This window comes from Notolepis coatsorum, assembly GCF_963971535.1.
Source record: "Notolepis coatsorum genome assembly, chromosome: 3".
Taxonomy (NCBI): domain Eukaryota; kingdom Metazoa; phylum Chordata; class Actinopteri; order Aulopiformes; family Paralepididae; genus Notolepis; species Notolepis coatsorum.
Genome location: NC_140167.1, coordinates 62,766,386 through 62,782,001, shown reverse-complemented (window position 1 = coordinate 62,782,001; position 15,616 = coordinate 62,766,386). Strand labels below are relative to the sequence as shown.

The 15,616-nt window shown below is 44.1% G+C and overlaps 1 protein-coding gene across 1 annotated transcript in view; it reads left to right on the top strand.

The window, feature by feature from the left end:
* Window positions 1-9,215, top strand: part of ptprc (protein tyrosine phosphatase receptor type C) — a 53,574-nt gene extending 44,359 nt beyond the window's left edge. The window contains exons 19-23 of the mRNA XM_084309545.1: window positions 1,471-1,605; window positions 4,581-4,703; window positions 6,351-6,517; window positions 6,801-6,936; window positions 7,373-9,215. Coding sequence (XP_084165671.1) covers window positions 1,471-1,605; window positions 4,581-4,703; window positions 6,351-6,517; window positions 6,801-6,936; window positions 7,373-7,648 — 837 coding nt within the window. The 3' untranslated portion in view covers window positions 7,649-9,215. The remainder of the gene's footprint in view (window positions 1-1,470; window positions 1,606-4,580; window positions 4,704-6,350; window positions 6,518-6,800; window positions 6,937-7,372) is intronic.
* The last annotated feature ends 6,401 nt before the right edge of the window (window positions 9,216-15,616 follow it).

Genomic DNA, 15,616 nt, shown 5'->3' with positions numbered 1-15,616 from the left:
TATTGAACAGTCCTTTCACAGTCTCGACCTTCTTCTCAACTCCAAGAAGACTAAATGTATGCTATTTGACAGAAAGCATGACACTGCTAGCACCCCTAAAATCACCTGTGCCGACGGCTCCGAGCTAGAGTTTGTTACCTCTTATAAATACCTTGGCCTCTGGCTAGACACCTGCAGGCCAAAGTCAAAGCTCGTCTGAGCTTCCTGTACCGCAACAAAGCTTCCTTCACCCGCTCGGCCAAACACACTTTTGTCAAGATGACCATCCTCCCTATATTCGACTATGACGACACCATCTATAGAATGGCATCCCAGCGTGCCCTCAGAAAACTCGACATACTCCATCATTCCGCCATCCGTTTTGCCACTAGTGCACCCTTCACCACTCACCACTGTGACCTTTATAACCTGGTGGACTGGACATCTCTTCACACCAGAAGGCTTCTTCACTGGCTTCAAATAATTTACAAAACCATACTTGGTAAAACACCTCTCTACCTCTCCTCCCTTCTGCACGTCTCCACTTCTAACTACAACCTAAGGTCCAGCAACTTCATCAAACTCACCATCCCCAAAGCCTGCACGGTTTCTGGACGCAACGCCTTCCGATTTGCTGCTGCATCTGACTGGAACACATTACAAAACACCCTTAAACTCACTGCCCTCACATCGCTCACTGCTTTTAAACAAAATCTGCAATCACTGCCTCCCAATCGCACTCATAGCCCTGAGACTATTCTCTCCGCCCCCTAAGCCTCCTCACCTACAGTACCTCCCTCCCTCTCCCCCTTTCTTCTCTCTCTCCTCTCTGGTTCTCGCTCTCCCTTTCTCTCCCTCTGGTTCTCACTCTTCCTTTCTCTTTTTCCCTTTCTCTTTTTCTCTCCCTTATTTATTGTTGTCCTTGTACACTATTGCTACTGTCATTTTGTATTTTATTTACTTGTATGCATGTACATAACCTTGTTTTTGTTACAGCCTCCCACCCCCCCTTCCCACAAAAGGCCTTTGCTTTTTGGACAGGCTGCTTTTGTATATAAGAATGTGTTCTTAATTGTGGCCACATAAAAAATTACAATTCCTAACTAATAACACTTTAACCTATTCCTAAACTAACATATTGATGATAATATACATTATAAATGCTGTTGTGACATGGTTATATGATGTTTATACTTGAATACGTTTGACAAAAAAAACTATACTTTTGTAGAACAGTCTGGGGATATTGATTTATGACATGATGTCATTTGCGGTCCGCCGACGGACCGCACAGGGGGAAGAGGTTGTCTTAAGTCCATTGGTGAATGAAACCCATTATGTACAAATATACATTGTAATAAAGAGATTCTAAATATTTTACTGCTGCTGTCAGACCGCTACTGTACCTTGACAATATAGCCCATGTAGACTATATCTGTGTACTGTACGGTGTAATAATAGATGTACTTGTGATGTGCCTTTCGCACACAGGGCTACTGGTGTCCACGCAGTTTTATAGCAGCCCAGGGACCTCTGCCAGACACCATAGACGACTTCTGGCACATGGTCTATCAGAAGAAAGCTAAAGCTATCGTCATGCTGTCTGACTGCAGTGAAGATGATATGGTGGGTGCTTGGAATACTGCCGAGACTTGTACACAAATATACCCTAATCCTCTGTATGAATACATAGTATATACATCCATATTGTACATGCATTCAACCATGCATACATAATGTACATCAATGGTAAATGGCTGCTTTTTTATATATTTTATCCAAAGCGCTTTACAATTTGTTACTCACAGTCACATCTCACCCATTCACTCACACATTCACACGCATTCACACACCGACGCTGGAGGCGACCATGCAAGGTGCCAACCTGCTCATCGGGAGCAATTAGGGGTTAAGTGTCTTGCTCCAGGACACATTGACACACGGGAGGAGCGGGAATCGAACCGGGAACCTCCGGATTGCCAGACGACTGCTCTACCTCCTGAGCCACTGTCGCCCCTATATACATACAATACACAGTGTACATAGAAACTACTCTAAAACGGTATTTTACCAATACAGTACAGTAATTACTAATTACTAAGTTAAATTACAACTTGTCTCACTCAAATGTAATATTCACAGTACATACATACGTATATACATACATACATACATACATACATACATACATACATACATACATACATACATACATACATACATACATACATACATACATACATACATACATACATACATACATACATACATACATACATACATACATACATACATACATAGATATTAATACATACATGCATACCCACTTACCTGTAGTGTATCAGCTGTGGCCTAAAGGTGAAGTGGCCTTGTGAGTTGTGACTGAAAGGTTGTTGGTTTGATCCCCCGGAGCGGCAGGAAAAATCAGGGCGGAAGAAGTGAATGAAAAACTCCCTCCCGTCGTTCAATCACTGAAGTGCCATTGAGCAAGGCACTTAACCTCCAACTGCTCCAGTGGAGCTGTTCAGTGGCAAACTTTGGTTGTACTGGGCAGCTCCCAGGTGTGCATTTGTGTAATGTAGGAGAAACATCAAGAGAAATGACAAAATACAATTAAAACTGAATTCAGTGGGTTTATGTTTGAATAAAAGATGTCCAGACAAAATGTTTACATTTTATGAAGGTTTACTGGTGCATCAGGGAAAATGTATTCAACATCTGCTAGCTTATATTTAAGCATTACATCACGCGCAGGAGTGGTTTGTGACCAATAAACCATGCCTAGGGGTGGTCGTTAGGCCCGAGGCGCAGCCGAGGGTCGTTAGACCCCCCTAGGCATGGTTTATTGGTCACAAACCACTCCTGCGCGTGATGTAAAGCTTTTATACAACTGCCAGATTCATCCAACCTTATTTCTATACAATAAACACACATTAATCGAAGATTTATTGAAAAAACCATCCGCCAGAAAAAGTAGTTCCCACAACTACAAAAAAGACAAGTTGCCTCCATGTGGAAGCAGCTTGAAGTGCATCCAACCAAACTAACACATCCAACTGTGTATTATTGGAATGATTGAGAGAAGTTGCCTCATGTGGAAGCAGCTTGAAGTGCATCCAACCAACTAACACATCCAACTGTGTATTATTGGAATGATTGATTGAAAATGTTATTACCAGATGCAGAATGGGTACAATACAGTACGGCTCAATACACACAATTGTTAAGGGAATGCAGACCTACTTTCCATAGAACTTCATTCTTAGATGCTTCTATATAAAGTAGGCAAAACAAATTAAAATGTTTTCTTTGCCCTATAGGAAAAAAACGTTTTCTTTGCCCTATTTTTTTTATTTATTTCTTTTAGCCTAAACTTAACCAGTTGGAAACCAGGGGTACAGTAATAAAATTAGCAATCAACCAATCAATCAATTCAATAGACCATGCTCACTTAAAACAGCGCTGCTTCTCTCTCAGTCTGACTCCCCCGCTGTTGCAGACAGGAGTGTGTGTGTGTGTGTGTGTGTGTCACAGTGTGTGCGTGCGTGTGTGTGTGTATGTGTGTGTGTGTGTATGTGTGTGTGTGTGTTTGTGGGTACGCCAGCGTCGGACAGTGTGAGAGAGAACGCTGCAGTCAGTAGAAAGTAGGAAGGAAGAAATTTAAATCAATCAATTAATCAATCAATCAATCCGCGATTTTTCTTTTGTTCTAGATTGACTCAAGACCCATCAATTACATCATCCAACATTGTTTAAAGGACTAACACATTCCCCTTGACAGAATCGCTTCATATTTAGTCGTTATGGTGCTTTCAACATAACCATTTGTTGTCCGCGATCTTGTTTTCTCCCGGAGTGAGCCGGGGAGTGATATGTGATTCGGTTGTGGGCGGGTCCTGAGCCCAGGACCGTGGATTGTTGCCAATAAAGACGTGTAAATGGCCAATCAGAATCGAGAAATTTGCATGCCGTTGTATAAACCTTGTTACAGTTGTAAATCCGGATTTGTTTTGGCAGTCTGAGAGTTGTATGTTGAGTTGTTTTTTTGTGGAGATTTTCAGTTTTGCAGGATTTTTGGAGAAAGCATGGCACTTGAGACAAAACACACTATATCCTATATATAATTGTATATGAATTCCTCTTGTTTCTTTGTTTACATACATTACAGCTTGTTATATTACGTTTATTTTTATTTTATTTTTTTTGTGGCCATCTTGGTCTATATAACTTATTGTCAAGTATACTATTATATACTTATTGTTTATGTGTCTTGGAAGCCCATATGGGCTGGGCATACAGTACATCTGTATGTAAGACACGAAAATAAAAAAACATCAATCAATCAATGTTACCTTATAAGCAGAGAGAGAGAAAGAGTGTGTACAGAAATGTATAATACAAATTTTGTATGTTGTATAAATGTATTCATCATGACTAAATATCTATATATAACAGTGAGAGTGTGAAACAGGGAAATAGAGCATCCGTGCGCAGCGAACCTACCATGTGTAAATAAAGGTTGAATAAAAAATATTGAACACATGAAGAAATGTGGCCTGTCATCACCTGTCACCAATCGTGTGACCCTTCTCTGTGTGCAGGAGACGTGCTCTTCTTATTGGGGGTCGGAGAAGAAGACATTTGGGGACATTGAGGTGGAGGTGACAGACACAGAAACATCCTCCACGTTCACTGTGCGCACCATGCAGATACATCATACCAAGGTAACTGAACACACTGCTGCACTGTGCAACTCAAGGTGGGGTCTGGGACCCCAAGGGATCCTAGGGGGGGGGGGGGGGGGGGGGTTGTGGTGGTCCTCGGAATAATTAAGGACAGTTCAATTCTGACCACTAAGTGTGTCTGACTCTTTTTTTTTTTTATCCACTTTTTCTCCCATTTTCTATATTTTTCTCCCATCCCAATTTCGTATCATCCAATTCAACCCTCCCCTGTCACGAACGCCGTTTCTTGCCTCCCACAAGCCGGCTGCAATGTGGACTAAGTCATACATAGCACAAGTCCCCTCCGGTACTTGAGGTAACAGCAGTCGCATCTTTTCACCTGCGCAGCTCGATCTCTCAGTGGCGAGGAGTAACGCGTGGGAGGCTCACGCTGCCCCCGACACTTCCTGATTCTACTGCGCAGGCGCACCAACCGACCTGTAGGAGTCGCTGTCCACAACGCCCGATCCCCACCCATCAGTTTCCTACCCCCTAATACGGCCAATGTGTATTAGTATAAACGACCAGCTAAACTGAAAGCAATGTGGAGCGCTGGGCTCGAACAGGCGAGCCCAGCGTCTCCGCATTTGTGGCGCGCGCCTTGCCCACTACGCCACGTAGCCGCCCCTAAGTGTGTCTGACTCTTAACCACCGAAACCTACTACAACGTATGACATATATCATGCCAGTGAGGGTACCTTGTGTATACTGCACCTTGTGTATACTGTTTACTTTTACTCATACTCATTATTACGTTACCATTGACTGAAGGAGTGCTCGTTGACTTTGTCAATGTAACATAATAAGGAGACAGTAGCCAAAGTAACCAACAAAATATATTTAATTTATATTTAGCATGGTTTTGTAAAAGAAGAGTAACATAAAGTAACGACAAACAAAACACAGAACTGTACAAACAGGATCAGCATCTCACACAGGGGAGAACAGGACAGTTATACAGGAGGGGATGATGAGACAAGACACACCTGGGTTGATTACAAATGGATACACCTGGGAGGGAAACGATAAGGACTACAAGACCAGGACAGGGAACTACAACTAGACATAACACATCACATACTGCGAACACCTGATCAGGGTACAAACACACCCCACACGTAACACTCATAGTATATATTACATTTTCGTATTACCTATATATATATAGGGCATACAGACCCTCATCTGCACCTTTGTTTTCTCATATTTTTATATTCAGATCTAATTGTATTGCCTATATTTATGTCTTTCTTTCTACTATTACCCTGCCCATACCTGCTGCTGTGACGTCACTGTCACCTCCACTTACATTATTTGCAACAATGCATAGTGCACTTCCTTTCTACCACTACACGGTGAACTAAATGTGCAATACTGTTACTGTTATGTTACTGTTATTTTTTTTATTTTTTTTTATTCTTTATTTTAGCATTAAAAAATTTCTTAAAATTGTAATCCTAGTTTAAGTCTATATTTTGTGATTTTGTGTGAAGGGGGGACTAGCAAAGTAAGATGTTCATTGTACGGTGTAAACTGTTTAACTGTGCATATGACAAATAAATATCTTGAATCTGGAACCTTGCCTCCCCGTCTCTCCCCGTCGAGCTACACAGCACTATGTAATGACACTATCGCTTCCACCCACAGAGGAAAGAGAGTCGCCTGGTGAAACAGTTCCACTTCCTGAAGTGGACGAGCCGAGAGCTCCCAGAGAAGCCTCAGGATTTGACGGACATGATCAAGAACATCAAACGAACCTGCGACTATGGCAACAGCAAATCAGACAGGAGCACGCCAGTCGTGGTCCATTGCAGGTGCAGCCACCCATCCATGATAAAACTTACAAACAAACCTACAACCTACTTTAATAAAAACTACAATGATAAAAATAGAAATAAAATTCAATAGAAATGCATTATAATGGTAAAAATAGGTAAATGGTATTTGTCAATGACTAAAACCATGAAATAAACATGGCTAAACGGATTGTTTTGGAAGATTTTTTTTTATTCAAATGAAGAAAAATGGTGATTCCCATGTTTTTCATGGATTATTTGTGACCTAAAGAAATGACCTTGTTCGCGCCTCTCCTCCCAGTGACGGCTCGTCCCGGTCCGGCGTGTTCTGCGCCTTGTGGAACCTGCTGGACAGCGCAGAGACGGAGAAGCTGGTGGACGTGTTCCAGGTGTGCAATGCCCTGCGCCAGGAGAGACAGGACACCATTACCAGCCTGGTGAGACTAGACACCCCGGCCACCATTCTGACCCCGGAACTGGGTTAAAACCAGAATCTGTAGGATTCATTTGATTTGGAACAGGGACATTTTGTGTGTGTGTGTGTGTGTGTGTGTGTGTGTGTGTGTGTGTGTGTGTGTGTGTGTGTGTGTGTGTGTGTGTGTGTGTGTGTGTGTGTGTGTGTGTGTGTGTGTGTGTGTGTGTGTGTGTGTGTGTGTGTGTGTGTGTGTGTGTGTGTGTGCGTGTGTGTGTGTGGGTGTGTGTATATGTGTGTGTGTGTGGGTTTGTGTGTGTGCGTGTGTGTGTGTGTGCATGTGCACGTGTGTGTGTGTGTGTGTGTGTGTGTGTGTGTGTGTGTGTGTGTGTGTGTGTGTGTGTGTGTGTGTGTGTGTGTGTGTGTGTGTGTGTGTGTGTGTGTGTGTGTGTGCCTCACAGGAGCAGTACCACTACCTGTACAAGGCTCTGGAGGAGGCCTTCCCAGTTCAGAACGGGGACGTGAAGGCAGCTGCGGCCGTTGACGTGGGAACCGACTCCGTCCAGATGGTCAACGAGCAGGTGGCGGCGGAGATCACTCCGCTGTTGGTTGATGTGGCGAAAGAGGAGGAGAAACTGGAAGATGAAAAAGAGGAGGGGACAGCCAAAGAGCCCGCCACTGAGAAGATGCCATCAGAGGAGACTAGCAAAGACCCCATTGTCACTTTGGAAGTATGAGGGGAGAGAGAGAGAGAGAGAGAGAGAGAGAGAGAGAGAGAGAGAGAGAGAGAGAGAGAGAGAGAGAGAGAGAGAGAGAGAGAGAGAGAGAGAGACAGAGACTCTTCCAACATGATGAAATATTTGTATTCGATGTAAGGAAGCACCTCTTGTTTAGATTTCGGATCCATCTCCCAGAATCCAAAACAAATCCAAAAGTGAACCACGCCCCTTGCTCAGTTTGACCTAGAGTTATTGAGACAATGGGATAGGCATATGCCCATGCATAGGACAAAGCTATAAAAAAAAAATTTGGAGAAACTGCCTACTTTTTAACTGCGACCAGCAGCTCTACAGCTCTGTAGGTTGGTCGCCCGGTCCACAAAAGCGTTGTACCCTTCCTGCTGACTTGCTGTACAAAACTTGTAAGTCTCTTCGGATAAAAGTGTCAGCTAAATGACTAAATATAATGTAAATGTATAAAACAAAACAAAAGAGGGGGTAGGGAGTGGGCGACTTTGGAGGCGGGCTGTAGGCTGCTCACCCAATCAGAAGTTAGAAACAGTATTGGTATTTTCTGTAAACATTTTCCATTGGCTGAACAACATATATACGCATACATATATATTTTTTTACTTTTGATATGGGCAAGATGCACATACAGTACAGTAGCCACAGCCAGCCTTGTGTGTGTGTGTGTGTGTGTGTGTGTGTGTGTGTGTGTGTGTGTGTGTGTGTGTGTGTGTGTGTGTGTGTGTGTGTGTGTGTGTGTGTGTGTGTGTGTGTGTGTGTGTGTGTGTGTGTGTGTGTGTGTGTGTGTGTGTGTGTGTGTGTGTGTGTTTTGGGGGCATGGCAATGGGAGTAGCCTATCACAAAAAAGATAACTTCCAAATCGATTCACAGACTTGCACAAGATTGTGTGGAACGGTTGGTCGACTCAAAGGACAGCTTGTTAACTGTTCATGCCAATTGGCAAAAAGGGGGTGTGGCAGTGGGAGTGGCCTATAACAAGAATGTATTTACTCTTTTAAAATTGCTTTGTCTCAACACACTTCTTGAGGTTCACAATGGAAGGGGTTTGACAGGAGTTGAAAGATGCGGGGTAAGAGGATGCAGAAAAAGCTTAATAACCTATTGCCAGATTATCATTTGTATGCTTTGTATTACACCATGAATGTATTGTAAATGTAAAGCTTTATTGCGAAAACACCTTTTTTGGTGGTATTTTTATATGCTTTTGTTCAAGTGTCCAAAATATCAATAATATCAATATCTTTTTTTTTATATCAATGTCCAAAAGAACCAGATATTGAACCTAAGTTATAAATAGTAATTGTGATGGAAAAACATTTTTAACATCGATTTATGTTTTCTGTGAGTGTGAGCAAAGTTCAATTTATGGCTGTCGTCAAACTACATGCATTTGTTTTTGATTATGATCAATGACATTTTAAGGCTTGAGTTGAATTTTAGAAAGCAGATTACCTGTTGTTTCACGATAGTTGTTGTTGTACCTTTGTTAATCCCATTGGGGGGGAATTGAACTACGTCACCATGCCGCCCCAGTGTGTTTATGTACGTTTTGAGATTTAACTTTGTTTCTGTACTATTACCTTTCTTCCTAAATAAATGTATGCTATAAGCTACCATTTGGTTCACTTGCCTTTTCTACATGCTGATGATAATAATTGTTTGATTATACTTAGTTAAATGGGAATGACACCCATTTTAAGAATTCCGGGACAGATCAGTCAGTTATTTTTTACATGCAGCACTCTCTCCTAAAGCCAGAAATCTAAGAGATTAATATATTTGCCTACCAAAATATCTGAACCAGGATTTAAACCTTGTTTGGGTGCAAGAGCTCACGTGAACATTTTACACACCCACATGGTCAGTGCCCCATTCATTGTCTATGAATAAAGGCCATATTTTACATCCTGGTGACATCACAGGGTTCTCTCTCATTTTCTAGCTTTATAGGAGAGAGTAGTGCATGCTCACAAATATTGACTAGAACTATCCTCGGGCACAGTGGTGATGGCGACAGCAGCTTTCTGACAGGTTTACAACTTAAAGTGCTCAGAGTGGCCAAAAAGTAAAGGCAGAGCACTTCAGTCACTGTGAGCAAAATTTGCCTGGATCGGCGCCATGAGTGACAATGATAACCTCGTTCCCAGTTTTATCTCCGTGAGATAAAGCCTGGTAAAGAACTACTGCCGAAAGTGTCTATGGGGTAGAATTTCCGGTGTATGTACTTCCCCTGGAAGCTGCCTCCGAACGGACCAAACTTTTCCCGAATCCTGTCGGCAAACAAGCTAGATCGTCCCGGTCATGTAGTAAATTCTTCAGGCAAAGGCGTTGCAGTGGCTTAAACGAGGAAATATTGCACTTCACGTTTCTATAATTGTTTTGTTGAAACCGGAAAGCCTGTAGCCTGTACTTCCTGTAGTTCCGTTTTAGGAGGCATATCTTTACCAGCCTACACTCTTAAAAAAAAAATTATTTTTACGGGACTTTCAATGTATTATTTTACAGATTACTTTTGTTTTTCTACTTTAAGTGTAAATCCCATAAAAATACAGGAAATTCCATAAAAATACAGTAAATAACCTTTAATACAAATATTAACCATTAAATAAAGGTTGTAATCTGTAGATTGATTTAATAAGAAATTATCTTTTTTTTACAGGATTATTCCATTGCTTAATTGTCTTGAATGTTAAATTACATGTAAAACACCTAGAATATACATCATTTTACTGTATGTGAAAATAAGGCAACTTTCAGTTTTTTTGCTGTTAAACTTTAAATGTAATGTTAAATAATGTTAAAAAAGAGAATAATATAATTAAAAAACAGTAAAAACCTTCAGTTATTCTACAGGTAATTCTTTTTAAATACATGTATTTGCTTAATTGTGTTGAATGTTAAATTACATTGAATTGTATGTAAAAACACATAAGATACTCATCATTTTACTGAATGTGAAAATAAGGCAACTTTCAGTATTTAAAAAAAATACGATCAAACTCCTTCAATAAAGTGACAGAACTTAAAGTTCAGCAGTGAAACACTGTTATTTCACAGGTTTTTCCTACATTTATGATGAAACACCTTCAATTAAGTGACATAACTAAAAGTTCAGCAGTGAAATACTGTCATTTGACAGTATTTTCCTAAATTATTACGATCAAACTCCTTCAATTAAGTGACAGAACTTAAAGTTCAGCAGTGAAACACTGTTATTTCACAGGTTTTTCCTACATTTACGATGAAACACCTTCAATTAAGTGACATAACTTAAGTTCAGCAGTGAAACACTGTTATTTTACAGGTTTCCCCATAATTATTACAATCAAACTCCTTCAATTAAGTGACAGAACTTTGTTCAGCAGTGAAACGCTGTTATTTGGCAGGTTTTTCCTACATTTATGATGAAACACCTTCAATTAAGTGACATAACTAAAAGTTCAGCAGTGAAATACTGTCATTTGACAGTATTTTCCTAAATTATTACGATCAAACTCCTTCAATTAAGTGACAGAACTTAAAGTTCAGCAGTGAAACACTGTTATTTCACAGGTTTTTCCTACATTTACGATGAAACACCTTCAATTAAGTGACATAACTTAAGTTCAGCAGTGAAACACTGTTATTTTACAGGTTTCCCCATAATTATTACAATCAAACTCCTTCAATTAAGTGACAGAACTTCGTTCAGCAGTGAAACACTGTTATTTGGCAGGTTTTTCCTACATTTATGATGAAACACCTTCAATTAAGTGACATAACTAAAAGTTCAGCAGTGAAATACTGTCATTTGACAGTATTTTCCTAAATTATTACGATCAAACTCCTTCAATTAAGTGACAGAACTTAAAGTTCAGCAGTGAAACACTGTTATTTCACAGGTTTTTCCTACATTTACGATGAAACACCTTCAATTAAGTGACATAACTTAAGTTCAGCAGTGAAACACTGTTATTTTACAGGTTTCCCCATAATTATTACAATCAAACTCCTTCAATTAAGTGACAGAACTTCGTTCAGCAGTGAAACGCTGTTATTTGGCAGGTTCTGTATCGTTAGTGGCTTAGCTTGGCATCACACTGCACTATCTCACGTACGTGCACGCGCACTGAATAAACCACAAATATACCTCTAATACCAATATTAGTCTGACCACACCCCTCATCAGCTTACCTTCATAAGCAGGTGTGTGGTCACCTGCTCTCCTCCTTCTCGCTTTCACCACAAGGAAGTGCCTCGGTAGTACCCCACTTGACGTGTCGTTGATAGTTGAAAAGAGTTGTGACTAGGTTTACATTGTGCCTAACCTTTTTCTTCTCTCACTTGTTTGTATAAGAAAAAGGTTTGGGTCATAATGTATTCCGCGGAGAGTAGACCCGCTAGACCTACTCTTCACCACCGATTCTCCATTCCCGCCTCCGTCGTGCGTTCCGGTGCTGGGCTGTTGCCACTCTCGTGGTTGCTGACCCAGCCCGGGAGACTGCCGGTGGATAGTTTTCCTCACCGACGAGCCGAGGGTTCGGTGCCGTCGCTCCGGCGATGGCCTGATCTCGACTCTGGTTCCTCTGTTTCTGGGGAATCGCCCGTTGATGAACGGGGGATTGTCTTAGAGCCAGAGGATTTGCGACGAAAACTTTTTGCGTCTGCTCGCTCACGTCGTAACATGGTGGCGTGCAGACGCGAACGGCCTGGGTTTGGGGAATTGCTGGAGACCAGCGAGGCCGCGTCCGACTCTGGATTTCTGATGGAAACTGAAGACTTCATGGAGGAGGCGGACGGGTTCTTGTATGATGGTCCCGTGGAGGGGAGTATCCCTCCTCCGGAGACCCCGGAGGGGGGAGAAATGGCTCCACGGGGCGCCTTGTTCGAGGATGTCGGGGAACCACCTTGGCCTCATCGACAGGATGCCCTACTGTCAGCCGCATCGGATTGTGGCTCCTTGACCAGTCGCAGCCTGCTGTATGCGAGGGATGCGGGGTCGGTGGAGGAGGGTCCGCAGGGGGAACTGCGGGCCTTGTTCCCCGAGCTCATGGCGGTAGCCGCCGCTGCAAACGGTGTGCCGCTGCCGCAGCCATTGCCTGCACCTGTCCCTGATGACCTCATAGGCCATCCCTGGCAGCGTCCCCCGGTGAGAGGGGTGGACGTTGTCTACCCATTTTTCCCATCGATGGGGGCCTATGTTCGTCGGGGTCAGGCGGTCTCCAACATCATGGGACTAACTCCCGCCTACGTACCAGTTACGCGGGTGTCGGGGTTGGTCAAAGGTATGGGGGAGGGCGTACCTCGGCTTGACAATACGATGGCCGCGCTCCTCTGTCCGGATATGGTGTGGGAGCCCCTATGCAAGCCGGTCCTCCAGGGGAGGTCGGCTAGGCGATTGGCTTATTGGGGTGACCAGTCATTCATCGCCGGTACACAGTCGCTGGCTGCGGCCTCTAACATCGCCCACCTGGCTAGATTTGTATCGGGGATAATGACGGGCGGCGCGGATCTGAACGAGGTGAGGTGCGATCAGATCACCCAGGCTGCGGGAGCTGTGCTGCACCTCTCCCAGGTGCTAGCCATAGCCATGGGGAAAGTGCGCGCCCTGGCCACCCTGGGCCAGCGTCATCTTTGGCTGGAGCAGGCCCGTGTGCCGGAACGGAAGAGAACCCCTCTTCTGACGGCCGCCCTCTCCGACGCTGGCCTGTTCGGGAAGGCCCTGCTATTGATGACCTCAACATGCAGAGAGATGGCAGAGGAGAGGTCCATTCTCCAACCCCATTTTCCGCCTCCCGTCCTTGCCGGTGGGGGCAGAAGGATTCCGCGACGTCGAGCTGTCTCCGTCGCCGCTACCACTGCCTCCACCGCCACTGCTGGCCCTGCCAAGAGGGCCAGGGGAAGAAGCGGCGCTTCGGCCACCGCCGGCCCATCCCAGACCGGAGGAGACGGTAGGGATCGTCGTGTCCAGCAGACTGTTACCTATCGTCCCTCCGGGGCTCCCCGGGGTGGCAAGACTCGAGCGGCGCGAGGTGGCAGGCGCCGTTGAGAGTGACTTTTCCCCCTCTGTGTCCCCTCCTCTACACCCTCCCCGGCCCCTCTATGATTTTGTGCCTTGAACACGTATTTATTTATTAATAAAAAGTTCCCTGACATAAGGGGGACTGTGTTTGGCCGAACAAACTGTGTGTTTCTTCAATACAAATCATGTGGTGGGGTTGTGTTTTATGAATCTACCCTGTTACGTTGGGGGAATGAGTTGTGTTGTGTTACGAGTTTTTAAGCAAGGTCTGCAACTTACACTCGGTAATAGGTTCTATTAGCTTGATGCTCCACATGCAATTAGAACTGGTGGTATTCCATTGCTTTAACTAAGTATATGTGTTCACAACGCTGTGTTGTTAGTTGCAGTAATGCTCGTACACACTTTTCATGGCCTAGCCATTACTCTCGTTCAACGTCTTCCTATGTGTAGCATAGGCTGCGGGTATGGGATTCACGCACAGGCGACTTGTGTTTTGTTGTAAACCCTTTTACACTTTGTGGGTAGCTAACATTGTATTAGCTTATGCTATATATTTTGTTCTACCGGAGGTTTTCAAAATGGCTACGGTTGTTTTCTGTGTGTAGGGATAGAAGGTGTGTTTTTCGGGAGGGGGTGTCGGATAAACCCCTCCTTTTTCCCACTTGATTGGTTTAGAGGGTTTGTTGACTTTTCTGCTGAGCCAGTCAGGGCCAAGCCAGTGCTTGACGGGGGAGGGGGGGGGGGGGGGAGGGGTATTCTACCGACTCCTGTTATGACAGGATCCGGTGGGTTTTCCCCGCCCGTTATAGCGTTGTTGCTATGGCGACGCCTTCCATGAGCTGGTGTCGTAAAGATGTCGAGGTTAAAGCGCAGGACTTAACCTGCTGCGCTCGTTTTTGTGTCAAACTTGAGTCTGTTGGTCACGTGTCTCACAGTTTACATATCTTTTTCTTGACCGTGGTCTCATGTGGGAAGGTGTTTCTGGGGGAATCTGGTCTTACACTCTGATTAAAAAGAGTGACTGGATTAAAATCATGTGAAAAACAGGGTTTTTTACTCCCAGCTGTGCAGTTAGGTCATACATGTGATGCCTTTTCTTTATTTTATAAAGAGTTGAATGTGTCTTGATGGATATGAAATGAGGGTCCCTGATGGAACAAGACTAACGTCTTCTCAGGTCTGCCTCCCCTTATCTTTTTGTATGTATTCCTGTACTGCAGTCTGTTGGGTATATTTTTTCATTCATTCATTCATGGAGTTGATTGCATCTCGCCCCTCTTGTCGTTTCCCTGGGCGTCTTGGGGATTCAATATGGTGGTCTAAACGGCCTATTGTTGATGTGGGTATGTCCAAACGCACACATAGTGCTAGCTCAGGATGTGCTTTGGCCGTTGCTGACTGGCGCGCCTCGTTTGCTTTGGTAAAACAGCGTTTTTATGGAGCAATTGGGATGGGGGTTTTTCCTCTTCCGACATCCTGTGTGTTGTCGATGGGTTCCCGTTCATGTCAGGGGATGATGACGGAATGGGTCTGGGCATATGGGAAGGGTCTCACGCCCTAGGGGTGGGCCGCCGGACGCGGTTCATACCGACACGTCTGGGTGGCGCCTTCTTTTTATGTTGGGATCAGACGCGCATATCTGCCCCTTCTCCTGGGGTTGGCAGGTCGGCGTGATTAGGGCACGGGACTGGTTCTGGTCGCGCTGGTCCAGATCAGTGCACCCGTTGTCCGCTGGGGATGCAGATCTGCTGTTCTGGTACCCTGAGGGACTTAGGGTTTTTTCAGGGGGGAAAAATGCTAGGTCGATCCGGGTGTCACAGGGTTGTGCGTTATGGGACCCCTTGTTTGATGTATTCTGCACTGTCATAGTGGCTTATGGCCGTGCCGACCTGTACGCATCCGATCTCGTCGGATCTCGGCTGCTGTGCGGGTTGGTCTTGGTTGGTACTTGG